Here is a 27,238-nt window from a genome sequence, read left to right as displayed (position 1 = left end):
GGTGAGATTGGGGTCAAGGAGCATGTGTGCATGAGTGAGTTAGAGAATTGAGCTCGCGCTCCACGAGTGTAGTGCACTCATAAAACACTAAAAGAAGTAATAAGAAAATTAGGGTTCAAATTCTAAATGGGACGGATTAATATTTAAAATGAATAAAGTAATAAGAGAATTAGTGTTCAGATTTCAAATGAAATTAATATTTTAGAGATTGGATTTGTGCATAAATTTTACTCTTAATTTAAGAAACAGGGGAAAATCTTGAAATTTGGATAAATAATAATAATAAATTAATAAAAATTGAGTTCAGTGAGCCAAAAATGGTAAGGGAGACTCTGAACTTCGCAACGGCTGTCCTCGCTGGCATCGGAGGGCCCCACTAACAGAGGAGGCTCTCTGCTCTGCGACGAGAGAGCGAGCGAGCTCCGTGGCTATAAATAGGCGGCCACGGCCAAGGAGAGACGTCAACAGCGTCAAAAGAGTCTTTGAAGAAGAGAAGAGAAAGAGAAAGAGAAAGAGAGAGAAATGGCTTCCGGTGGCGACCGCAACAACGATCTTGAGCAGACCAACGAGAGCGCCGGGAGGAGGAAGGAGCGGATGTACCGCCACACCCCGCAGCAGATTCAAGAGCTCGAGGCGTACGCTTCCTCTTAATTTCTCTAGCTCTGTTTTCTCTGTTTCTCTCCGGCGCCGCCGCCGCCGCCGCCGATAACTCTCGATTTGGGTTGCTCTGTTGCAGGACGTTCGCGATGCACCCGCACCCCGACGACAAGCAGCGGGCGAGACTCAGCCGCGAGCTGGGACTCGACTCGCGGCAGATCAAGTTCTGGTTCCAGAACCGGAGGACTCTGATGAAGGCAAGTTACTTACCTTCCTAGTTCTTTTTTTCTTTTCCTTTTTCTCTCCCCCGCCGCTCTTCGCCTCCTCTCCCCAACCCAAGGTCCGACCTTGGGTCGCCGGAGACGTCGAAGGCGGCGGCTTGGTCGCCAAGGCGATCTCCTTCCCCGCCGTACGTGCTTGCAGGCCCACAACGAGAAGTCGGACAACTGCACGCTGCGGGCGGACAACGACCGGATCCGGAGCGAGAACGTCAAGATGAAGGAGCGACTGAGAAAGACTTTGTGCAACACCTGCTGCCAGAACAACCCCGCCGGCGCCAACCCCTATTTCGACGAGCAGAAGCTGCGCATGGAGAACGCCCGCCTGAAGGAAGAGGTAAAATACTTAATAATAAATAATAGATTACCTTTTCTTTCATAAGATTTGCACCTCTGTTATTGTTTATTATTATTGTTATTTTCTCTTCCATAATTTCCATATTCATGTTGCATTTTTGATACATAGTCCAGTATTTTAACGATTTTTCGATAGTTAAGGTTTTATCGATTCACTACGAATAAATACGCGATGATTTCATCTTTATTGTCGTTTGCTATAATGTTAGCCCTTATAGACTACATTTGTTTGTTGTTTGTTTTTATGTGAATAGCGGCAATATATACTCATTGTTTCATGTACAATATAATATTGCCTTTTAGATTATACGTTGTCATCTAGTGGTTCGATGAAGGAGGGATTTAGTCGAACATATTACGATTCAAATAATGCGTTGCAGGTTGATCGTGTCGCGAATATTACATCCAAGTACTTTGGCAGGCCTAGCACTCATCACCTTCCCTTGCCTCAGCAAGACCCCATTTTGCAATCCGAAGACACCCTTGAGAACTTCATTACGCCTTCGGTCGTCGATCAAGACCTCCCCGGAAACAACCCCACTCTTGGAATTCCTTATCCGTTTCAACAAATTCTCGATCACGACAAACCCTTCTTGATGAACTTGGCCTCCAATGCCATGGAGGAAGTCATTCAACTACTGCAGAGCAACGAGCCATTCTGGATCAAATCGACAAGCGATGGTAGAGAAGTCCTTCAACTTCAAGCCTACCAAATGAGCTTTCCTAAGTCACACCAATCGGATTCGGGCACTCGAACGGAGGCTTCACGGGACTCATCCATAGTGATGATGAGTGGCCGAATGTTGGTCGATGCCTTCATGAACTCGGTAAGCATTGGCCGCCTTAACGGAAAGAATAATCCTTCTCCGATCCTCTTACCGGCCCCCAATTGATTCGAATTCGATGTGTTGGCAGAACAAGTGGATGGAACTTTTCCCTACGATCGTTTCAAATGCAACTACTATTGATGTTGTCACTTTCAACGTGACCGGAAATACTATTGGATCGGTGATATTGGTAACGATCGTCTGCAAGATTACGATACCTTATTCGTAAAAAAATAAGTATCTAACTCGAAAATTTTGCAGATGTATCAGGAGCTCCAAATTCTGTCACCACTTGTTCCTACTCGCGAACTGTTTGTACTCCGGTGCTCCAAACAAATTGAGCCAAATTCATGGGTCATAGTCGATGTTTCGGTCGATTATCTCCTAGGCAACAATGCTGATGCATTTGCAAAGAAGCTTCCTTCTGGGTGCCTGATTTCGGAAATGCAAAATGGATGCTCTAAGGTATCAATCGATATATATATATAAAGGTTTCGAGAAATTTTCGAAAGAATGCCTTTAACTTGTTTAGTTTCAGGTAACCTGGGTCGAGCACATGGAGATTCAAGAAAAGAACCCAATTCATACATTCCAAAACATAGTGACTACTGGAGTGGCATTCGAAGCGCGGCGATGGGTCTCGAGTCTTCGTCGGATGGCTGAGAGGAACACTCTCTTCATTTCAGCTGCAATTGCTGATGACTTGGGAGGAGGTAATGACTAATCTTGTTCGAGAATTGGTACCGACGCCAATGTCGATCTTAGTCCTAGATGAACAAGGTATGCCTTTTATTTGCAATCTGATTGATGATCCAATTGCGACAGTGATTCCCACTCCGGAAGCAAAGCAAAGCACGATGAAGCTCGCTCAGAGAATGGTAGAGCGTTTCTGTGACGCCTTTAGTGGCTCCATCACGAACAAGTGGATCGTGCTGTCGGGCCCGAACGATGCACATCAAGTGTACTTCCACAAGACTAATTCCTTCGGCCTTAGTGGCCAAACCATCAGTGCGACGGCCTCAGTGTGGCTTCCATTTAACCCGGAAAGGCTTTTCGGCTTCCTGAAAGATGAACAAAATCGAAATCTGGTTTAAAACTATCTCAAGTTCATCTTAACCTGATACATATCCTTATCGAATTCACTCACTTGTTACGTAATTTCGACTTGTTTCAGTGGGAAGTTTCAGACGAGGAGGTCAAATTCCAAAGGCTAGCTCACTTCGTAAACGGATCGAATACTGGAAACTCCATTTCCCTCTTGAATGTAAGTCCTACACTAGTCTTGTGCCACTAAGGTATGTTAAGCATGCATCTATACATACTAGTCGTCAACTCATTTGGAATTTGTGAACGATAGGAGATCAAATCGACAACAAACTTGCTGATGCTACAAGAGAGTTGCATCGATGCAACGGGCTCACTGATAGTCTACTCTCCGCTGGAGCTATCGACTATGGACAAGATCATGAGGGGGGAGGACATGTCGTTGGTGCAGGTGATGGTTTCTGGCTTCATGATAATACCCGACAACGGGTTCGCGGCCGCAGTTGGAGGGGCTGCATCCAGCTCCAGTGCTCCAGCCGCGCAGCCTATGGGCTCGCTGCTCACTTTGGGATTGCAAATTGAGGCTGCTGATCTGAGGAAGGAGTCGGTTTCTGCTATCAATAGGAAGATCGGCTTAACAATGGAGAAGATCAAAGCTGTCATGGCTTCCTTCACCTGATCTCGTGCAATGAGATTTCTTTAAGGGGAATAAAACAGCCGATTGCTGTCAGATGAATAAATTTGGGCTGAGATTGTGATGATGATGCTCATGAACAGTCACCATTTCTATGTTTTATTTGTGGTTGTTTGAATGCAATTTGCTTGATCTGTTTGAGGTTTATTTGTGATTCAGTTGATTGGTTTAGTCGAGTGGGTTGATTGTGATAGTTCGTTGACGAGTTCGTCGAACTCGCTCGATCTAATCAACCAACTTGACCAATCCATTCGTGTGACTTGTGGTCATACATCTGAGTCATAGATATAGTCTGTTGCAATGTTATTTGTGGTTGTTTGAATGCAATTTGCTTGATTTGTTTGAAGTTTATCTATGATTCAGTTACCAATACATTATTTCACCTCTTGTTGCTGTGTAACTTGTGGTCATGGATTTGAATAACACAAATAACTTCTTGCAATGCAGCATATAAGACTATAATACTTCCAATGTAGTCTAATTATAAGTATATGATCATTTTTATATATTTTTAATATAGGATTTTGTTTGCAACTATTGAACCCAATAATCCCCCTCAAACGAAGAGCCACCCCTTCAAGCATATCTACTTGATGTCATTTGATCCTTGACCCATTAAGACTTTCCTATCCCTCGGTCCAACCGACCTACTAGGATTTCTTGGACTTTCCTACCCCTCGGTCCAACCGACCTACTAGGATTTCTTGGACTTTCCTACCCCTCGGTCCAACCGACCTACTAAGACTTCCTTGCCCCTCAGTCCATCCGGCCTATTAAGACTTTCTTACCCCATAGTCCTACCGACTTACTAGGTCTTCCTTGCATAGACGTAACTAGGATTTCTCTACTTGGTGTCTGGTCATCTTGATCCAGATATGGAAGCCCCCACTTCCTTCGTTAGAGGTGGACCGCGGGTGCCCCGGGGGAGGGGGGGGTGAATTGCCTATAAACACCCTTCCTGTGTCATCATTCTCGCTAGTTGTGTCTTCCACTCTACTTCCTGTGCTCCTAAGCTCTTGCACACTTAGACACGGAGATCAAATACTAACAGGACATAACCTGACTTGGTTGATCACATTAAAACTACCACGGGATTCCAACAGATTGGACTATGCCTCTTGTGTACAGTCGGTGATTAGTCCTTTTAATAGTCCGGACTCTGATACCAATTGTTATGACCAAAAGAATCCAGATATCTCTATAATGGTATGATATTGCTTACTTTATGCCTAAGCCCTCATGGTTTTATTTTTGGACTCTATCCAAAAAGACTCATACCAATGAAGATATCTTTTCCTTATAAGTGCATGATCATTTCCATGCGTTTTCAATGTGAGACTTTATTTGCAACCCAATACTATGTTTTTTATGGTTCACTACAAAAATATCACAGATTAGCGATGGAATTATCGATGAAATTTTATTTCGTTGGTGATTACCGGCGGAACTCATATTTTGTTAAGAATCCCCGATTGAATTTTATTCCGTTGGGGATCACTGACGAATTATGGTTTCCGTTAGGAAGCCAAGGACCGTAGCCCTGGAAAACCTTAGTTTCTACAGGGTTACTGACAATATCACAATTCTATCAATAATCCCTGACAGAACCCTATATTTCATCAGGAATATAAAATATGCTTACCAACGGAATGTGAGTTCATCAGTGAATATAAAACTTGGGTACCAATGGAAACTCAACTCAGTTGGTAACCTCCGTCAAAATACCGATGGAAATACATTCCGTCGGTAAGTCTGAGCGAAAATCTAGTACACGACATGGATTTTTCTTACGCGCGCGGCTTCTCTTCTTCACCAATCTCCATCTACTCCGGTGATTCACTGGTAAGTTCTCTCCGCCCCGCCGTCTCTCCCTCTTCCTAACGTCGATAGCAACTAGCGGCTATGCTGGTCACCAGCATGTGCCTGGCAGCTTTATCAGCTGCTAGAATGAGCGAGGCAACTTGGCTAGCCGCTAGCTCACGAGTGGCGGCTTGGTAGGCCACCAACTCGCAAGGTGCGGTCGGCTGCTTGGTTGGTCGCTGCTTAGGCGGCCACCACCTGTTGGTCGTGGTTGGTAGCTTGGTCACAGCTGGCAGCGTGGTTGGCCGCCAGCACATGGCCAGTTGCCAGCACACATCTAACAGCTTGTCTGAGCACCTTGGCCAGTCGTGAGCCTATAGTCGTCAGCTTGGTCCAACCGTGAATTTATCTTAGCTTGTCATTGTTTGTGATAAATTTTAGTTAATTTTTTATTTTGTAATATATTGCATTTGCTACTCTTCTCCAGCTGGACTTAGACCCGACCCCGGGCCAGGTCTAGCCCGGACCTGGCCCGAGCCCGTAACCGGGTCAACGGGCCGGTTACCCATTGACCTGGTTCGTTGGTTAGAACCAGAACCGGCCCGGCAAGTTGTCGGGTCGGTTCCGGTTCATTCCCTGTAAAACCGGCGGGTTGAACCGGCGGTTCAGCCACAAATTTTTTTTTCCTTAAACGGCTTGAACCGCCGGTTAACCGGCGGTTCATAGCCGTTGGAACCGCCGGTTAACCGGCAGTTCGTAGCCATTGGGAGGGTTTTTGGATTCTTTTTTCAACAGTTAGGATCATTTGACCGTTTTTTGATCAATGACTATGATTTAGTGTTTGTTACTATCAAAACTCTATAAATAGAGAGCTCATTTCATCATTTTTCACACACATCTTCTCTACTCTTAATCTCATTTTTGTATTCTCTAATCTCTACACGCTTTTGTTTCCAATTTTCAATTACAATGGAAGGAGGCCGTGGAGGTCTCGAGCTCAAAAGGGAAAGCAAATAATGAATCCGTGGGAGGAGGACCCCAATATTCAATCCACCGATAATGAGATCGAGCATCTTCTGAATTCGACACCCGAAATACAAGGAAGTACCGATGCAATTACTTCTAAGGTTCAGGAACTTCCTCCTCTAAAATATTATATTTTCACTAAACATTTTGAGAAGGTCACTCTTCCGTCGGGAGAAATGCGTGCAAAATATAAGCACTGCAATGCTTCCTACAAATTCCAAGCCTGCGGCGGCTATGGGTCGTTGAAACGACATGTAGAAACGAAGCACCCGACGGAATATGGACTCGACCGTTCTCAAACACAATTATCAAGATTTTCTTCAACTAGCGATAGTACCGATTCCGATTTATTTTTATATTAGGATAATAAATTAAAAGAATCATTAGCTAAATTTATTTCCGTAGAACATCTTTCTTTTAGTTTTGGATCTAAATGCACATTTGAAGATTTTTGTAAAGAATCTCTTAATCCATGTGCTAAACGTGTTCCTAGGACTACACTTATTCGTACAATTAAAAAATTAGTAAAACAAGGAAAAAAGAATTTAATTGATGAATTTAGTAAATTAGATAATAAAGTTTCTTTATGTTCCGATATTTGGAGTGATCATTGGCAAACACATTCGTATATGGGTGTGGCTTGCCATTGGATCGATAACTCTTAGAACCTCCAAAAAAGATTATTAGCTTATAGAGTTTTTGATGAATCACATAATGCTCATAATATCGCACAATTATTATATTTAATTTTAGAAGAATATGGTTTAACTTATAAAATATTTTCAATATCATTAGATAATGCTAGTTCCAATACCACTTGTATAGATGATCTAAAATTTGTTTGTCAACCTATTATTGGTGGTTTATTTTTTCATATTCGTTGTGTATGCCATGTTTTAAATTTATGTGTTCAAGATGGTTTAAAAATTTTAGAAAGTTATATTAAACCAATTAGAATTGCAATTTCTTATTTATGGTCTCATCCATCTATAATGAAATAATGGGGTAGGTTTTGTAAAATTAATGGAATGAGACCTAAAAAGTTCCACGTGATGTATCAACACGTTGGAATTCAACATACCAATTATTACAAGATTCATTTCAATATAAAGAATTATTATGTTCATTTTTTGCACAAAATACTAATACTAATATATATTTATTTTCACAACAATAGAATATTTGTAGTAGTATTTGTGAAATTTTAAAAGTATTTAATGATGCAACCGAACAACTTTCCGGTGTTTATTACCCCACTGCTCAATTAATTTTAGAAAATTTTTCTAATATAGTATTAGTTTTAAATGAACATATTAATAATGAATCTTTATCTCCTTGCATCTTAGCTATGAAAACTAAATGGGAAAAATATTTTTATTTAATTCCTGAAATTTATTTAATTGCATTCACTTTAGATCCTAGATTTAAATTAGAAGTTTTATAAGAAATGTTAACTTTATATTATGACGCTTTAATTCCAATTAAAGATTCTTCTTCCCCTGATCCAATTAATATTATATATAATGTTAGAATTTATTTATATGATATTTATAATCAATATTATGCAAAATATGGAACATAAACTAATATTTCTGAAATACAGCAAACTACTAGTAGTAATTTAAAACTTATAAAAGTACAACTCTTATTAAAACAACGGACAAAACGTCCACGAGGATCCTTAAGTTCCACACAGGAACTTGAGAATTATTTTACGACTTCTTTTGATTTTAGTGAAGCAGATAGCGAAAATTTTGATATCTTAAAGTGGTGGTCACAGAAGGCTCAAAGCTTTCCCGTCCTCTCCGTGATCGCCAAAGAAATATTAGCTTGTCAAGTGTCAACTGTTGCTGTGGAGCAGACGTTCAGTGCCAGCGGCAACATATTAGATGAACGACGATCAACTTTATCTCCCGACTCATTAGAAGCTCAAGCATTACTGGACGATTGGACCAGAGCGGAGAAAAGAATCCAAGGAATGCAACTTTCAGATGACGAAGTTGAAGATTTTGATACTGAAGGTACAGATACAATAGGAACAGAAAATGGAAGTGAGTGAAAATGTAGAAGGATAAAAATGTAAAAGAACTACGTGGGATTTGATTCCCCTAAAGGGATACGTAGGCAACTTAAATAAGTACAAGCCCTTTTTTCCAATAAATTTTAATTTCTAATTGGTAATTTGTAATATTTAATTTTTAATTTTTTTACATAATAATCTTGAACTGTGGCGAACCGTGATGAACCGTGAACCGGCGGTTCCGAACCTTGAACTGTAACCGTCTTAAGCGGTTAAGGTTAAGGGTCGACCTGTTTGGAACCGTCGAACCGTCGGTTCCGAATCGTGGTCAGGTCTAGCTGGACTACACATTTTCAGGTATAATTTATTAAACAGTACCTATATGCTATTTTATATGAATGAATTTAGATGTATGTTAAGCTAGTATTTTGATCTATAACATGATATAGTCATTTGATTTTTTTAGCATTGATATATTTACATCTAAGATAATTTTAGACCTTATTATCTTTGGTTGAAACATAAAAGATAATATAGTTTATTATTTTGTAATTTAGGTTGATACATACTACAAGTTCAATATGTGGGAAAACAAATTATATTTTAAATTTTCAATTTAATAGTTTTAACAACTCATATACTTTGTAACAAATTGTATGAAATTATGTTCTCATTAGGTACAATGTGTTGGTGCAATCAACTTCCAGAGTTTTGATATTTGACAATATACCTAAGTCTAGTCAGTTTGACCAAGGGTTGATCCAAACATGACTTGATATTTGGAAGTGAGAAGTCTACTCAGGACTAGATGACTAGCAAAGAAAAGTCTTGCCTGAAGGTTAGGCAAGGGAAAGTCATGATGAATGAAGCTAGGCAATGGAATCCCTAGTGAGTGAAGCTAGGTGGTGGAAGCCCTTGTGAGTGAAACTAGGTAGTGGAAGTCCTAGTGAGTGAAAGTCCTAATGAGTGAAGTTAGGTGGTGAAAGTCCTAAGGAGAGGTAACCTTAGGTAATGGGAAGTTTTGGAGTGAACTCCAAGCATGAAACCTAGTAGGTCAGGTAGACTTATAGGAGTACGACTTGATCTTAAGGGATTGACCCTTAAGTGGTAGACCTAGAAGAGGGGCCTCCAATCAAAAGGTAAGTCTGATAGGTTAGGTAGACTTACAAGAGTATGGCTTGATTATAAGAGATTGACCCTTAGGTGATAGACTTGGAGGAGAGACATCCAAGCAAAAGGTAAGCTTAGTAAGTCAGGTAGATTTACATATATTAGCTAGGTTGCTTGTTTGTGTTTGTATGGTTGTTTTACAGGAACCTAGAGCTGGAATAAAACAAAGAGCAAACAAATGCAAATGGGTGAATCAAACTTGACTTGCTTTGAACTGTCCAAATCGATTTAGTAGACCAAACAAGTGGTTGGTAGATCAACTAGGTTCAATCCAAATTGTTGAGTTGTGAAATGTTGACATGGAAGATGATGTGGCAAAAGATCTGATTCATCTTTATGATTTGGATGAGGATAAGGATAAGACAGATGATGTGGATAGAGATAAGCCTTCATCCAAATAAGCCTTCATCCAGATAAGAGTTGATCCAGTTAAGGATCTGATCCAACTTTATAAAAAGGAGAAGAAGGCTTTACGTTCAAAATATCAATTCTTTATACTACTACCATCTCTGTGCTCAAAAAGCTACACCGCAAAGCTCTACAATCGGGGAAGCTCCAGGAGGAGTGTGCTGCATTCAGGGCTTCTAGATCGGTCGTCATCCTTTTTGTTTGGTTTGTTTTACATATGTGCTAAGTCTTTATATTATTTGTGATTGTAAAACAAACTATAAGCAGTTTCTCCGGCTTCGGAAGGTTTCCGGAAAGGAGAAAAACTAGTGGACAGGTGCTTCCCGTGATTAGGCCTTAGACGTACTGACCCTGAGGGGTTGAGACCCAAGTAAATCGTTGGTGTTCTTTTTGTGTCTTTATTATTATATTTTCGCTGCTATTAACCAACTCTGATAGAACAGACCAAAAAACAAGCGTGAAAAAACATATCGATATTCACCCCCCCTCTATCTGTTGGATTTTTCGGGCCGCAAAAACCGCTTTTTGCATTGCGGAAACCCTGAAACCCCCATGCCACGGATCCGTGTGAAGAAATAAAATTTTGAAAAACATTCACGTACGAGTTTCTAAGCCTAGATCTACACTAGATCTACAAGGAAGAAAGGTTACCCTTGATGTGAAGCCCTTAGGGTATCCCGCTCGTCCAAGTGATGTCGGATCTCGAGGTTGTCAAGTGTACAACCCTCTATGTGTATCCACACGAACAAGTCGATGGAGAGAACCTCTAAGGATGTTCTAGCAACCTTAGAAGATCAGTAACCATGGAGGAGAGGGAGAGAAGAGAAGAGCTTGAGGAAGAAGATGGGAGTTTTCAACACAAAATGAAACTTACCCCTTGAATGAAAGTGGCCAGCCACTTTTGAGTGGTTTGTAACCTCCATGGGATGCCAAGAGTCACAACTCTTGGTAACTCCCATGAGGTGGCATCCCACTTAAGTAACCATGATGATGTGGAGCATCATCATTGGCCCACTTAATGTCAACTCACCAATGAGGTGGCAAATGGTCAAGTCAAACTTGACTCTTCATCTTCCTCTCAAGTCAAGTCAAACTTGACCACTTCTCTCCCATGGTTGATCAAATCTAACCATTGGTTCAAGTCAATTTTAATTTAATGAATTCTATTCATTGAATTAAATTGATTCAATGAGTCTAAGTCCAAATTAGACTCATTTAATACATGAACCGAATTGAGTCCAACTCAATTAGCCTAATTTGGATTACTCTTAATCCAATTTGGTTCATCACATGAACCTAATCCTTTAGGTTCATTAAATGAACCTAATCTCCATCTAATTGCCCTTTGTGTGTGACCCTATAGGTTCTTGTAACGTTGGCAATGCTCCTAAACTCTTTTAGAAGCATAAGTAATGAGCGGTATCTAGCAATACATCATTACTACCCAAGTTACAAGAAATGTTGAGATCCAACATCACCTTGTGACTACTAATTGTGACTCCTCACAATATATGACATTGTCCTTCTATCTTAGACATCTAGATTGATCAATATGAGGCATAGACCTGTTGGATCGTGAAACGTCGATAGAGTGGGGGTGAATATCGATTCGAAAAACAGTGTTAATAAGAGTTAAGCGCAGCGGAATAATAAAAAACTTAGAAAAACTGAACACAGTATTTTTTTTACTTCGTTCGGAGCCTGTGACGACTCCTACTCGATGGCTCGTACTCCGTGAGTACTTTTGTTGGGCAATTCGCTAGCAATTCGAAATAATGATTACAAAAATAGTACAATGAATGCTAATGAAAATTAAAACAAATACTGACAAGAATTTAATAAGAAAAAGAAAGGAGCGTATTGTCGGAGCTTTGTTAGCGTCGCAGAAGAGCAGTGCAGTAGAAGACTTTTCTCTTCATTGTTGTACTGAAGCTCCCCTCTGACCCTTCTTTTATATGATGCTCGGGGTGCCCTGGATGCCTTCCGGGCGCCCTGGTGAGACGTGGCAAGTCCAACCAGCAAGCTCCAAGTGGCGACGCGCGATCAGGATAATTTTTGCCTCCAGGGCGCCCGGATCCCTTCTGGGCGCCCGGACCACCTTTTTCCAGCGAACAACTTTCCTGCAAAACAAGGTTAATCCGAGATAAGTAGATCCTGCAAAATAAAGTGTTAGCACAGTTTTATGAGTTTAGTATAAGAAGTATGACTTAGATTCCGTCTTTCCGAGACCGGAATCTAGTCACGATCTCGACTTAGATATCCGAAATGGATCTAAGCCGGATCGACGCCTAATGTTCCCTTCCCGAGAACGCGTCCTCGCAGTCACTCCCCTCCAGTGACTTACCTTACTTACCTGCCAGATGTCCGGTCAGCCCTTCGACCCGTCTGGACTTCTCGCCGGCTATCCGGTCAGCCCGTCGACCTAGCTGGACTTCTCACCAAGCGTCCGTTCAGCCCGTCGACCCGCTTGGACTTCTCGCCAGCTATCCGGTCAGCCCGTCGACCTAGCTGGGCTTCGTGTCAGACATCCGGTCAGCCCGTCGACCTGTCTGGACTTCTCCTGCACACTCGATCAGAGTGTTAGACAACAACAGACTAACTTAACCTGATTTGTCATTCATCAAAACCTGGGTTAAATCGTTAGTGCTAACCGCACCAACAATCTCCCCCTTTTTGATGGAATGACAACCTGGTTAAGTTAGTGAAAACATATGCAAGAAAAAACAAGCATTTAAAGGGTTTTTAAGTTAGTTTGTATTTTCAATTCTGGTTTAGCTAACTTAACCACCTAACCCTCCCCCTTTGGCATTCATCAAAAATAAGCATGGATTAAGTAAGCATAGACTTCAGACAAAGAAAAAAGTCAAGATAATCTAGGGGATTTTAAACTTTTGAAAACTTGTTTAAAGCATTAGCTTTGTCAAGATATTAACTTTTGAAAAAAAATGTCAATTTTGAAATGCTTTTCAAACAAGTTTTTAAAATCAAAATTCCAAAACTGAGTTTTAAAAAATCTATTTTTTTTTTAAAACTGATTGAAATTTATTTTTCAACACTAAGTCTGTAAAAGATTCAATTAAGGAAAATGATTTTGAGAAGCTTAGTTTGTAAACTTAAGTTTTGAAAAAAAACTCTAATTTCCACAATTTTCAATAACAAAGCAATTTTTAAAACTAAAATTTAACTTTCAAATCAAATAGTCAAAATTAAGTAAAATCAAAATTTGAGAACTAGATTTTTAAATTTAATTTTCAAAACTAAGTTAAATCTAATTTTCAATAAAAAGTAAAACCCAAAACAACTTGGTTGTATAAGAGTTAGTTTGCAAACATAGTTTTAAAATATTCAAAGTAGACAAAGGAGTTTTCAAAATAATTTTGTAAAATTCTTTTTCAGAAAAAATTGCACATTTTTAACCAAGTTGAAAAAAATAAGTTCAATTTGAAAAACTGAAGTAGTTTTATTTCTCCCCCTGAACCTGACATTAAGTCAAATGTCTAACCAGTTTGTTACTGACTGACTTATCAGAAGATACCAGCTTTCACTTGGTTAGTCAAGTTAAATTCAACCTTAACTTGATTAATGTATGTTTTGTATTTAACGCCCAGACTTATATTGATGCACTGAAATAAGCATCTTAAGTCTTAGGCAAGTGGCCTATACATCTCACCCTTTTCTATGTTCGTCAAACACAAACAAGGTAAGCCTAGGGTTTTGGTGAGATGCTCAAAACTAGTCCTATGGGTACATGTTCTCTAAGGATTTTGAACTAGTCTAAGGCTAAAAATATTTTTAAAAAAAAACTAAAAATAGGAAGGTTTTAAAAATGAAACATGTTTTAACCTATAATTTGAGAATAAACTATTTTTGAAAAATATTTTTGAAATTTGAAACTCCTAGTCTATTAAGCACATTCCTAGTTTTCTACGCAAATTGCTAAATTCACTTTCAGGGAGTGGTTTAGTAAATATGTCAGCTAAGTTTGACTTGGACTCAACGTATTTGAGCTCAATGTCACCCTTGGTGACATGATCCCTGATAAAGTGGTGCCTGATTTCAATGTGTTTGGTTCTTGAATGATGCACTGGATTTTTTGTTAAATTTATTGAGCTAATATTGTCAATTAAAACTTTTACATTTATGATTTTTAAGTTGAAATCTTTTAAGGTGTGCATCATCCATAATAATTGGGATACATACTCTCCTATGGCTATGTATTCTGACTCAGTTGTAGATAGTGCAACACAATGTTGCTTTCTACTAAACCAGCTAACAAGTGATGGGCCTAGTAGTTGGCATCCACCACTTGTGTTTTTACGGTCTAATTTGCATCCAGCATAATCTGAATCAGAATATCTTATTAATTCAAAGCCACTGGTCCTAGGATACCAAATTCCTACGTTTGTTGTTCCCTTAAGATATCTTAAAATCCGTTTGACTTGAGTCAAATGGGATTCTTTAGCACATGTTTGGTATCTAGCACACATACTAACTGCAAATAAGATATCAGGTCGGCTTGCAGTTAAGTAAAGTAGACTACCTATTGCACTTCTATAATACTTTAGATCCACTGGTTTTCCATTTGGGTCATTGTCTAAGATTGTGTTTACTGCCATGGGTGTTTTTATTTCTTTTGTATTTTTCATTCCGAATTTTTTAAGTAATTCTTTAGTGTATTTATGTTGATAAATGTAATTTCCTTCATTTGTTTGTTTAATTTGAAGTCCTAGAAAATATGTCAATTTTCCAACTAAACTCATTTCAAATTCTTGTTCCATTAGGTTGATAAATTCTTCTAAAAAATCTGAGTTAGTTGAACCAAATATTATATCATCTACATATATTTGTGCTATAAATATATCATTATTTAGTAATTTAACAAACAAGGTTGGGTCAATTTGACCTTGGTTGAATCCTTTGGATGTTAAGTAAGATGTTAGCCTTTCATACCAAGCCCTGGGTGCTTGTTTAAGTCCATATAATGCTTTCTTTAACTTAAAGACATAATCAGGATGTTCTAGATTTTCAAATCCAGGAGACTGACCTACATAAACTTCTTCTTTAATCAGTCCATTAATAAAAGCTGACTTAACATCCATTTGATATAGTTTGAATCCCTTATGGGCTGCATAACTTAGTTACATTCTAATGGATTCTAATCTGGCTACTGGGGAATAGGTTTCATCGTAGTCAAGTCCTTCAACTTGACTGAACCCTTTGGCAACTAGCCTAGCCTTATTCCTAGTAATTTCCCCAGTTTCACTTAATTTGTTTCTAAATACCCATTTTGTTTCTATTATTTTCTTATCTTTAGGTGGTGGTACTAGATCCCAAACTTCATTACGCTCAAATTGAGCTAGTTCCTCTTGCATAGCAATGATCCAATCTGGATCAAGTAGGGATTTAGCTATAGTTTTGGGTTCAATTTTTGAAATCAGGGAAATTTGACTTCGGTTCCTAAAGGATGATCTGGTCTGATCCCTTAGGTCTGGGTCACCAATTATTTGATCAGTTGGATGGTTAGGGTTGATTCTTATAGTTCTAGGGGGTTGATTTGCTTGAGTGTGTTTATCTTCTTCATGATCTAGGGATTGATTGGTTTCTTCAGAATTATTTTCAACAGGTTGAAGTTGAGTTTGTCCTTGGGTTTCTTCAAATTTTACATTTGTGGTTTCCTCGATTTTTAACATAATTTTATTATATATTCTGTAACCCCTACTGTTTAGAGAATATCCTACAAAAATTCCATTTTCTACTTTAGAGGTAAATTTTCCTAAGTGTTCTATAGTATTTAAGATGTAGGCTGGACACCCAAATACTTTAAAATATTTTATGTTCGGTTGTTTGTTATAAAATATTTCAAAGAAAGTTTTATTATGTCTTTTATTTAATGTTATTCTATTTTGCACATAGCAGGCTGTACTAACAGCTTCTGCCCAGAAATATTTAGGTAAGTTATATTCATTTAACATAGTTCTAGAGCCTTCTAGTAAAGTTCTATTTTTTTCTTTCTACAATTCCATTTTGTTGGGGGGTTTTAGGACACGAAAACTCGTGATGGTAGCCATTCTCAAGACAGAACTTGTTAAAATTATGATTTTTAAATTATCCCCCATTGTCACAACTAATTCTTTTAATTTTAATACCTTTTTCGTTTTCAATTTGTCTGCAAAAGTTTGTAAAGATTTCAAAAGTTTCGTCTTTATGTTTTAAGAATTTAACCCAAGTAAACCTAGAATAGTCATTGATCCTATCCGAACCAGGAGTCAATGGACGCTGGGGATGTGGCGCTCCCTGCTGGATCCTCGAGTGCTCCGGCGAACCTGCAACAAAACCGAGCTGGGAGGGGTGTCCCGGCGACCGCCCTCCGACGCTCAAGTCAGGCGAGGAATAACAAAGAGGTGGCTTCAGAGATTCAGACCAGCGTACCTCCGGTGAAGAAATGGAGACCTTATATAGACCTCTCGAAGGAGCCTGATATAAACCTCCCAGCCGATCGGCTCGGGGGGCCTTCGCTCTCGAGCTCCCAGCTCGGATATAAACCTCCCGGCCGATCGGCTCGGGGGCCTTCGCTCTTCGAGCGCTTGGCTCGGATATAAACCTCCCGGTCGATCGGCTCAGGGGCCTTCGCTCTCGAGCTCCCAGCTCAGATATAAACCTCCCAGCCGATCGGCTCGAGGGGCCTTCGCTCTCGAGCTCCCAGCTCAGATATAAACCTCCCAGCCGATCGGCTCGGGGGGCCTTCGCTCTCGAGCTCCTAGCTCGGATATAAACCTCTCGGCCGATCGGCTCGGGGGCCTTCGCTCTTCGAGCGCTTGGCTCGGATATAAACCTCCCGGCCGATCAGCTCGGGGGCCTTCGCTGTCGAGTGCTTGGCTCCGATAATTTACCTCCGGCCGAGCGGCACGGGGCCTTCGAAGAACTAACCGTTCGGCTATGAACACAGAATGCCTCGGGAATAATTTGTTTCCCAGCTCTATATGGCTGAAGGTGATTTGCACTCCATGGCCGATCCAGCATTCGACCTTCCGCATCCTTGAGGTAATAAGCGCCCGAACGGAGCTTCTCGACCACTTCAAAGGGTCCTGCCCAGGGAGCTTCCAACTTGCCGACATCTCCGACTGGCTTGACTTTCTTCCAAACTAGGTCGCCTACTTGAAAGGCTCTGGGGATCACGCGCCGGTTGTAGTTCTGTTTCATACGTTGCCGGTATGCCATCAGCCGGACGGACGCTTTAGCTCTTTCCTCTTCGACGAAGTCTAGCTCCATGTTCCTCCGTTCGGCGTTATTTTCATCATAATTTTGTACCCGAACGGACTCCACCCCAACTTCAATCGGGATGACTGCTTCGCCTCCATATACCAAGTGAAATGGAGTGACGCCCGTTCCCTCCTTTGGTGTCGTGCGGAGAGCCCATAGGACGCCCGGCAGCTCGTCTACCCAGCTACCTCCTTCATGGTCGAGCCGAGCCCGTAAAATTCTGATAATCTCTCGGTTGGTTACTTCGGCTTGACCATTACTTTGAGGGTATGCCACCGATGTGAAGTGCTGCTTGATGCCATAACTTTCGCACCACTTCCCGAGCAGCTTCCCAGTGAATTGACGTCCGTTGTCGGAGACGAGTCGTCTTGGGATGCCAAAGCGGCAGATGATATTTTGCCATATGAACTTTTTAACCATCTGCTCGGATATTTTTGCAAGTGGCTCAGCTTCTACCCATTTTGAGAAGTAGTCGACCGCCACTAATAAGAACTTCCGCTGCCCGGTAGCCATGGGAAAGGGTCCCACGATGTCCATCCCCCATTGGTCGAACGGGCAGGCCACAGTTGATGCTTTCATCTCCTCTGCCGGTCGGTGGGACATGCTGTGATACTTCTGACAGGATAGACAATTTGCAACGGTCCGGGCGGCATCCTTTTGAAGTGTTGGCCAAAAATACCCAGCTAGCAAAATCTTCCTGGTTAACGACCGTCCGCCTGGATGTCCACCGCACGAACCTTGGTGCACTTCTCGAAGGATGTACTCGGCATCTTCCCAGCTGACGCATTTTAGGAGCGGACGGGAGAAGGCCTTCTTGTAGAGTTGATCTCCTACGAGGGTGAACCGACTAGCCCTTCTCTTCAGCAAATGAGCTTCTTCCCGGTCGGATGGGGTAGCTCCCGAGCGCAAAAACTCCACAATAGTTGTCCTCCAGTCGCTCGGGTATGTGATGCCCTCCATCCGATCTACATGTGCTACTAAAGATACTTGCTCGATCGGCTTCTGATAGCCGACCGGGGATAACGCGCTTGCCAGCTTGGCCAATTCATCCGCCACTTGATTCTCCGCCCGGGGGATCTTCTGAATAATCACCTCCCTAAAGTTGAGCTTAAGTTTTTCAATAGCCTCCACGTAGAGCTTGAGCCTTGTACTATTTATCTCGAAAATCCCCGAGATTTGCTGAGCAGCCAACTGGGAATCTGAATAGAGGATGACCCGGATGGCTCCAACGTGCCGAGCGGCCTGCAATCCAGCAATAAGGGCTTCATATTCTGCTTCGTTGTTGGTCGCTCGGTAATCTAGCCGGACGGAGAGCTGCATCCGCTCTCCTTGTGGGGACAGCAAAACTATGCCAATTCCGCTCTCGTGTCTAGTGGACGATCCATCCATGACTTTCCACACAGCTTCGGGTTCCGGGTCCTGCACCTCCGTCACAAAATCGGCTAAGGCTTGTGCCTTGATAGCCGAATGGGGCTGATATTGGATATCAAATTCGCTTAGCTCGGTTGTCCATTTGATGAGCCGTCCGGAAGCTTCTGGATTTAAAAGCACTCGTCCCAACGGGCTATTGGTCTTGACGATAATCGTGTGCGCCAGAAAATAAGGACGAAGTCTCCGAGCGGCTAGGATCAGAGCAAAGGCCAACTTCTCGAGTCCGGTGTAGCGAGTTTCAACATCTTTCAAGATATGACTAAGGAAATATACAGGTTGCTCCTCACTTCCCGACCGGACTAACGCTGATCCCACTGCCTGCTCGGTTGAGGATAAATAAATGTACAATGGTTCGCCGACAGCTGGCTTGGCCAGCACAGGTAGGGAGTTTAAGTACGTCTTCAATTCTTCAAAAGCCCGATCGCAGTCTTCATTCCATTGGAACTTTGTAGCTTTGCGGAGGATTTTGAAGAACGGAAGGCTCCGGTCGGCAGTCTTGGAGATGAAGCGTGATAGCGTTGTAATCCGACCGGTCAGCCTCTGTACTTCCCTTATGTTTCTGGGCGGTAGCATGTCCTGAAGAGCCTTCACCTTGCTAGGATTAGCTTCAATACCCCGTTCGGTCACAATATAGCCCAAAAAACGTCCTCCTTTGGCGCCGAACAAACACTTATGAGGATTTAGCTTGACCCCATATTTTCTAAGTGTACGGAAGGTTTCTTCCATATCCTTGCATAAAGTGGCCGCTCGGAAGGATTTGATGAGGATGTCATCTACATAGACCTCCAGGTTGTGTCCGATTTGCTCGTGGAAGACTTTATTCATCAATCTTTGATATGTTGCTCCGGCATTCTTCAGCCCGAACGGCATCACCGTATAGCAATACGTCCCGTCCGGTGTAACGAAGCTAACTTTTTCCTGATCCTCCAGGGCGAGCGGCACTTGATGATAGCCTTAGTAGGCGTCCAGCATACATATAAGCTCGCATCCGACTGTAGAATCTACGAGCTGGTCAATTCGGGGCAAAGGGTAGAAATCCTTCGGGCAAGCTTTGTTCAGATCTCTGAAGTCGATGCACACCCTCCATTTGTTGCCCGGCTTGGAGACGAGCACCACATTTGCTAACCAGCTTGGGAATTGAACCTCCCGTATGTGGCCGGCCTCTAAGAGTCTTTCTACCTCCGCTCGAATGATAATATTCTGCTCGGCGCTGAAATCTCTTCTCCTTTGTTTTACTGGCCGAGCGTCCGGCCGGACGTGAAGCTTATGTTGGGCTATGCTGGGGGAGACACCGGGCAACTCATGCGTCGACCAGGCGAAGACGTCATGATTCATCCGGAGGCATTTGACCACTTCTTCTTTCTGTTCGTCCTCCAGGTCGGAGGCAATAAAGGTTGTAGCCTCCGACCGGCTCGGATGGATCTGAACCTCCTCCTTTTCATCATAAATTAAAGCAGGAGGTTTCTCGGTTATGGCATGTACCTCGATCCGTGGAGCCTTTCGCGCTGCGCTGGATTCGGCTCGGACCATTTCCACATAGCATTTCTGAGCGGCCAACTGATCTCCTCGCACTTCACCGATCTTGTCCTCGACCGAAAATTTGATCTTCTAGTAGAACGTCGACACAACAGCTCGGAATTCGCTTAACGCCGGTCGCCCCAGTATCACGTTGTAGGATGAAGGGGAGTCGACCACCACAAAGTTTGTCGTCCTTGTTCTCCGGAGCGGTTCTTCCCCTAAGGAGATAGCCAGTCTTACCTGTCCGACCGGGAGAACCTCGTTGCCCGTAAACCCGTAGAGGGGGTTGTCATGGGCAGCAGCTCGGCTTGATCGATTTGTAGTTGATCAAAGGCCTTTCTGAAGATGATGTTGACCGAGCTGCCAGTATCAATGAAGATACGATGGATGGTGTAGTTGGCTATCACCGCTTTGATGATAAGGGCATCATCATGCGGCACTTCAACTCCCTCAAGATCCTTGGGCCCGAAACTGATCTCGGACCCGCTCGCCTTTTCTTGACTGCAACCCACCTCATGGATTCTGAGTTGCCGGGCACTTGCCTTTCTTGCCCTGTGTGAATCTCCTCCGGTCGGCCCACCTGCAATAATATTGATTTCTCCCCCAGAGGTGTTGTTTCTATTCTCCTCTTCCCGAGCGGACTGCCTAGGTCGCTCATTGGACCGAGAACGATCTTCATGCCTTGGAGGGAAGCGCTGTTCGGGAGATCTCCTATATGTTCGCCGACCGGACTCTTGGTGCCGCTGCCGGCGGTCAGGCGGAGGCGGTCGACGCGGGCCACCCCGTCGTACGGGATGGGTGATTGAAGGCAGGCTCCGACAGTCGCGGGTGTTGTGGGAGTCAGTATTATGGAAAGAGCAAAACATTGGGGTCCATACCCTCTTTTTCTTCATCTTTCACCGCTCGGCGGCTACCTCTTGGACCACCGGGGACTTCGCATGATGTGCCCGGGATGCCTCAACTCTTGGTCCTCTTGGTGGCTGATGGGCAACGGGCTGCTTCCGTTCGGCATGGGCCGGACGTTCGGCATGAGTTCCCTTCCGTCGGGCAGCCTCCGCCTCTTCCACGTTTATATACTCATTCGCCCGGTGTAGCATGTGGTCGTAGTCTCTGGGCGGTTTGCGAATGAGCGCGCGGAAGAAGTCCCCTTCCACGAGGCCTTGCGTGAAGGCGTTTACCATTGTCTCCGAGGTGGCTGTGGAGATGTCCACCGCTACCTGATTAAATCGCTGTATATACGCCCGGAGAGATTCTCTTGGTTCTTGTTTGATGGTGAACAGGCTGACTCTTGTCCTTTGATAATGTCGGCTGCTCGCAAAGTGATGAAGAAATGTCGTTCGGAACTCCTGGAAACTAGTGATAGAGCCGTCCGGCAACCTCCGAAACCACCTATGTGCAGATTCCGATAGAGTGGTGAGAAATACCTGGCACTTCATGCCATCGGAGTACTGATGCAAGGTGGCGATGCTGTCGAACTTTCCCAAATGATCGTCGGGGTCGTTCGTCCCATTGTAAGCTCCGATCGGCGGTGGTGTGTAGTATTTTGGTAACGGATCCCGATGTATGGCTTCAGAGAACTGTCGGTGAACCTGCTCGGGCGGTGTGTTCGCTCGGGGAGCTTTGCCCTTCCTATGATCCCGAACGGGAGGCTCATCAGATGAAGTTCCTTGCTCCCCGTGAGCGGGCGTGATTTCTGGGGGAGTACGGAAGAGTGCCTGAGGGAACCCTCCTATTGAAACATATTCCGGGCGGTCTGCTTGCGCCGCCCGGCCTGCTGAAGCCGAGGTTGTTTGCTGTTGCGCTCGCTCAGCTTGTGCTCTCTCCTTTTGCTGCGCCACTATCTTGGCTGCCCTCGCCTCGACTATAGCATCCAACTCTTCTTGTGAGAGTACCACGGTATGTAGTCTTCCAACCTCGTCCATTGCCTCTGCTCGGATGCAGGTGCATTCCCACAGACGGCGCCAAATTGATCCTGTCCGAACCAGGAGTCAATGGACGCTGGGGATGTGGCGCCCCCTGCTGGATCCTTGAGTGCTCCGGCGAACCTGCAACAAAACCGAGCCGGGAGGGGTGTCCCGGCGACGGCCCTCCGACGCTCAAGTCAGGCGAGGAATAACAAAGAGGTGGCTTCAGAGATTCAGACCAGCGTACCTCCGGTGAAGAAATGGAGACCTTATATAGACCTCTCGAAGGAGCCTGGGCGCGCCAATCAAAGCAATCACCTGCTTTCGACCATGCCCAGGTATGGGTCTGTCAGAAGGGCATCCATAAGGTCATACCGCTACTGTATCGACCTCTCCATGATGTGACGGCAAGATCCTCTATCGTGAAATCTTGTGTACGGCATAATCATCAGACATGCCTTTGCTGACATCCCATATCCCGAGCCGAACGAATAGGCCGCTCGGCTAACCTTTGTATCCTCGCCCTTATCCTGGCCGAACGGACCACCCGCTCGGGCAGACACCCGCTCGGCCATTCAGTCCTCCCGCCTTGGCGTCGGAAACCCAAGCCTATGGCTAGGTTATCTCTGGCTCCGCTCGGACCTGCTCAACTGCTTGACGCGGCCATTACCCGCTTAGTCAGCCCTCCATCCGCCCTTAGGCTGGGACCCTTCAGGAAGTGGGTCCCCCATTCTTACCGCCGGATCAGTCATCTATTATTACTAAGCAGTATAAGTTTCCATTTATGGATTTGACCCCATGGGAGTCAAAAAGATCTAAATGTAGAAGTTCTAATATCGAGTTGGTTTGTGGTTGATTGGTTGGTTTGTGAGTGGATTTTGTTTGTTTATCTTGTTGACAAGCATTACATATGGTTGAATCTAGGTTAGGTAATTTCGGTAAGCCTCTCACTAGTCCATTTAATTTGCTTATATTTCTAAAGTTGGCGTGAGACATTCTCCTATGCCATAACCAAGTCTCTTCTTTTTGTGTTAAATAGCACTTAATTGAAGAGGTGGTTAAGTTGATAGCATAGATGTTGTCTTTTCTAAAACCTTTTAGGCTTATGGTAGGATTATCTAGATGTTTGATTAAACACTCTTTGGATAGAAATTTAACCTTATACCTAGTATCACACAATTGACTTATACTCAGGAGATTGTATTTAAAATTCTCGACAAGTAGAACATTTGTAATTATGAAATCTATTTTTAATTCAATATTACCTATTCCGATTACCTTGAGTTTGCCGTTATTTCCAAAGGCAACTGTTCCTAAGCTTTTGTAGGTAAGTTGAGTGAACTTGGTGTGATCTCTAGTCATGTGTTTGGAGTAACCACTGTCCAAAATCCACTTGGTTTCCTACAATGAGTAGGACTTAAGGTTAGTCTTTTATTTTTGAAATAGTTTTCAAAGTTAATTTTAATTTTAAAATAATTTTTAAAGTTAATTTAATTTTTAAAATAAAAAAATTAAAATTAATCTAATTTTTAAAATAGTTTTTAGAGTTAAAGTAATAATTTTTAAAGTTTAAAAGAAATTTAGTTTTAATTCAAAATTTAATTTAAAATTTGAAATTCATAATTTTAATTTTAATTCATTTGAAATTTGAAATTTAATTTGAAATTCGTAATTTAATTTTAATTTGAAATTTGAAATTTAATTTGAAATTTGAAATTTGAAATTAGAAATTTAATTTTAATTTGAAATTCAAAGTTTAATTTTAATTTATTTGAAATTAGAAATTTAATTTGAAAATAGAAATTTAATTTTAATTTGAAATTCAAAATTTAATTTTAATTTATTTAAAATTTGAAATTTAATTTGAAATTTAACTTTGATCCTTAGTCATCTCACTTTATTTAAGTTTTCAATCAGGGAATCCTATAATTTTGTGAGATGGGTTGGATTTTAATTGTGGAGTTTGGTTTAACTTGTGTTAGATTCAGGTTTAGCTTTGGTCTCTAAAAATAGGCATTCTTCGGATAACCTTCTAAGCTTGGTGAGTCACATGGACGTCATTAGAAGTAACCAACCTTTCGAGGTTTTCCGAATAGTCCTATCCACGGAGCTTAGTACTAAACCTTGGTCTAACTAGTTAGGATTCATTTAAGGGTAGCTTCGGTCAGTTCCACTTGGCCAAATGCACCAGATCGAAACCATATCTTTCTAGACATGCGATGCCCAAGCTTCCCTAACGTACTATCATCCAAAAACTTCACCAGTACCATGATTCAAGTTAAACTTGGTCTCTTTTTAACTAATCCTAATTACCTTGCCGAGTTAGTTTGTTTAGGTTACCCTGTCGGGTAAGTTAGTTTTGGAGGTGCCAGCTATTCTGGAACCTCCCCCTGAATTATTGGCCTTTAATTTAAATTTTTGTTTTAGGTTTTTGTCGATTTCTTTTATAATTATAATTAACTTGGTGATAATTTTGTTGAGTTTTAATATGTTTAAATTTTGATTTCTTTGATTTGTGTTTTGGTTTTTGATTTAGTTTATTTGAGTTTACATAATATATTTTTTCTTTAGGTATGTAATATTGATTAATTCCTACTTGCGTGGTCAAACATGCTTTCGGAACCCAAGCTTGATTAGTTGATTTGTATTGGGTTATTAATGATTTAAAGGTTTTATTTGAGTTCGACTTGTATCCAAGTCCGGTTTTATTATAACATGTTTTTTGATTGTTCAGGATTAAGTCTAGATTTTTTGATCTTGTAGTGAATTTTTCTAGTATTTCTTTTAAGTAATTAATTTCTGATTTTAATGATGAATTCTCTTCAAGTATTAAATCTTGAGTTGGATTTGAATTTCTTATTTGTTCCTTGAGGTCTTGATTTTTCTCAAGGAGTGATTTGTTTTCATTTTCTATTTTAATTAACTTACTATTTAAGCAGGAAATAATTTTAAAAAACTTTTTGTTTAAATTAAAATGTACCTCATCCAGGCCTTCGGAAACGAGTACTGACTCGTGGCTTGATTCGGGTTCGGATCCGTCTTCATCTCTCGACTCGTCTTCCGTTTCAGCTTCGCGGGCCATCAGCGCGAGGTGGCTCTGATGCTTCTGCTCTTCTACCTCTGATTCGTCCGAGGAGGAGTCGTCTCACGTTGCTTTGAGAGTCTTCTTTTTAGTTGGCTTCGATTTGTCGAATTTTAGTCTTGGGCATTCGTTCTTGTAGTGCCCCTTTTTATTGCATTCGAAGCACGTCACGTTCTTTTGTTCCGCGGGAGAACTGATCTTTTGAAGGTCCTTCTTGCTGAAGCTCCTTTTTCTCCTGGTTAACATTTTTCTTACCAGGTTCACCAGGTGTTCTTCGTCTTCGGAATTTTGATCGGAATCTTCTTCAGATTCAGACTTGCTCTTCTTTTCTTTGGATGAACCTACAAATAAAGCAATACCTTTCTCGGCTCCAGCATTAGTTTGTTCATGTAATTCTAACTCATAGAAAAGCTCGTCTAATTTTAACTTAGATAGGTTTTTCGAAATGTTGTAGGCATCTACGATTGATACCCGCAAGCTATTACGAGGAAAGACATTTAGTGCGTACCTTATTAAATCTCTATTTTCCATCTGGTGGCCTATCGCGTGGAGTCCGTTAAGGACGTCCTTGATTCTTGCATGCAGTTGACTTGCCGTTTCCCCTTCCTGCATTTTTATATTAAATATTTTATTTAAAAGTAGGTCTCTTTTTGTTACCTTTGCATCGCTCGTTCCTTCGTGTAGCTCGATCAGTTTGTCCCACAATCCTTTAGCGTTCTGATGCGGTCCGACCCGATTCAGCTCTTCTCGTGTTAGGCCGCAGTGTAGCGTGTTGATTGCCTTGTTTTCTGTTGATGCCTTTTTCCTCATGTCCGGAGTCCACTGTTCCGGATCTAGTGGATTTCCGGAGTTGTCGACTGGAGTTCGGTACGCCTTTATGACGCTGAACTATTGATCGTAGTCTATCTTTAGGTATACCTCCATTCTTTTCTTCCAGTACGAGAAGTCATCCCCGTTGAATAGGGGAGGACGTACTGTGCTGAAGCCTTCTAGTTGGGACATCCTGCACACAAGTAAACGACAAAAAAAAAGAATATCCCAAGACTTGGTCTTGGATTAGCAGTGCGGAAAAAAAATAATATGAATATCTAAATTAGTGTTGCACCAATATCGGTTTAATTGTAACAAAGACAAATTCCCAAATTAATAGTAATAATATCATATTAGAATTAAGCGTAAAAAAAAATATTTTCACCCCCTGTCTGATTGGTGGTTGCACCAAATCAGAGCGGTACCTGCTCTGATACCACTTGTAGGATCGTGAAACGTCGATAGAGGGGGGGTGAATATCGATTCGAAAAACAATGTTAATAAGAGTTAAGCGTAGCGGAATAATAAAAAACTTAGAAAAACTGAACACGGTGTTTTTTACTTCGTTCGGAGCCTGTGACGACTCCTACTCGAAGGCCCGTACTCCGTGAGTACTTTCGTTGGGCAATTCACTAGCAATTTGAAATAATGATTACAAAAACAGTACAATGAATGCTAATGAAAATTAAAACAAATACCGACAAGAATTTAATAAGAAAAAGAAAGGAGTGTATTGTCGGAGCTTTATTAGCGTCGCAGAAGAGCAGTGCAGTAGAAGACTTTTCTCTTCGTTGTTGTACTGAAGCTCCCCTCTGACCCTTCTTTTATATGATGCTCGGGGCGCCCTGGATGCCTTCCGGGCGCCCTGGTGAGACGTGGCAAGTCCAACCAGCGAGCTCAAAGTGGCGACGCGCGATCATGATAATTTTTGCCTCCAGGGCGCTCGGATCCCTTCCGGGCGCCTGGACCTCCGGGCGCCTGGACCTCCGGGCGCCCGGACCACCTTTTTCTA

General features: G+C 42.1%; 1 protein-coding gene across 1 annotated transcript; it reads left to right on the top strand.

The window, feature by feature from the left end:
- The first annotated feature begins 522 nt into the window (after positions 1–522).
- On the top strand, positions 523–3,782 carry LOC122043723 (homeobox-leucine zipper protein ROC8-like). Its single transcript, XM_042604317.1, has 10 exons — positions 523–635; positions 737–854; positions 1,021–1,212; positions 1,613–2,059; positions 2,148–2,249; positions 2,321–2,524; positions 2,598–2,772; positions 2,885–3,147; positions 3,234–3,323; positions 3,417–3,782. The coding sequence occupies exons 1-10, from the start codon at positions 523–525 to the stop codon at positions 3,780–3,782; spliced, it is 2,070 nt and encodes a 689-aa protein (XP_042460251.1).
- The last annotated feature ends 23,456 nt before the right edge of the window (positions 3,783–27,238 follow it).

This window comes from Zingiber officinale, chromosome 2A (assembly GCF_018446385.1).
Source record: "Zingiber officinale cultivar Zhangliang chromosome 2A, Zo_v1.1, whole genome shotgun sequence".
Classification (NCBI taxonomy): Eukaryota; Viridiplantae; Streptophyta; class Magnoliopsida; order Zingiberales; family Zingiberaceae; genus Zingiber; species Zingiber officinale.
The sequence above is the reverse complement of the archived record's forward strand: the minus strand, read 5'-3'. Positions and strand labels throughout refer to the sequence as shown.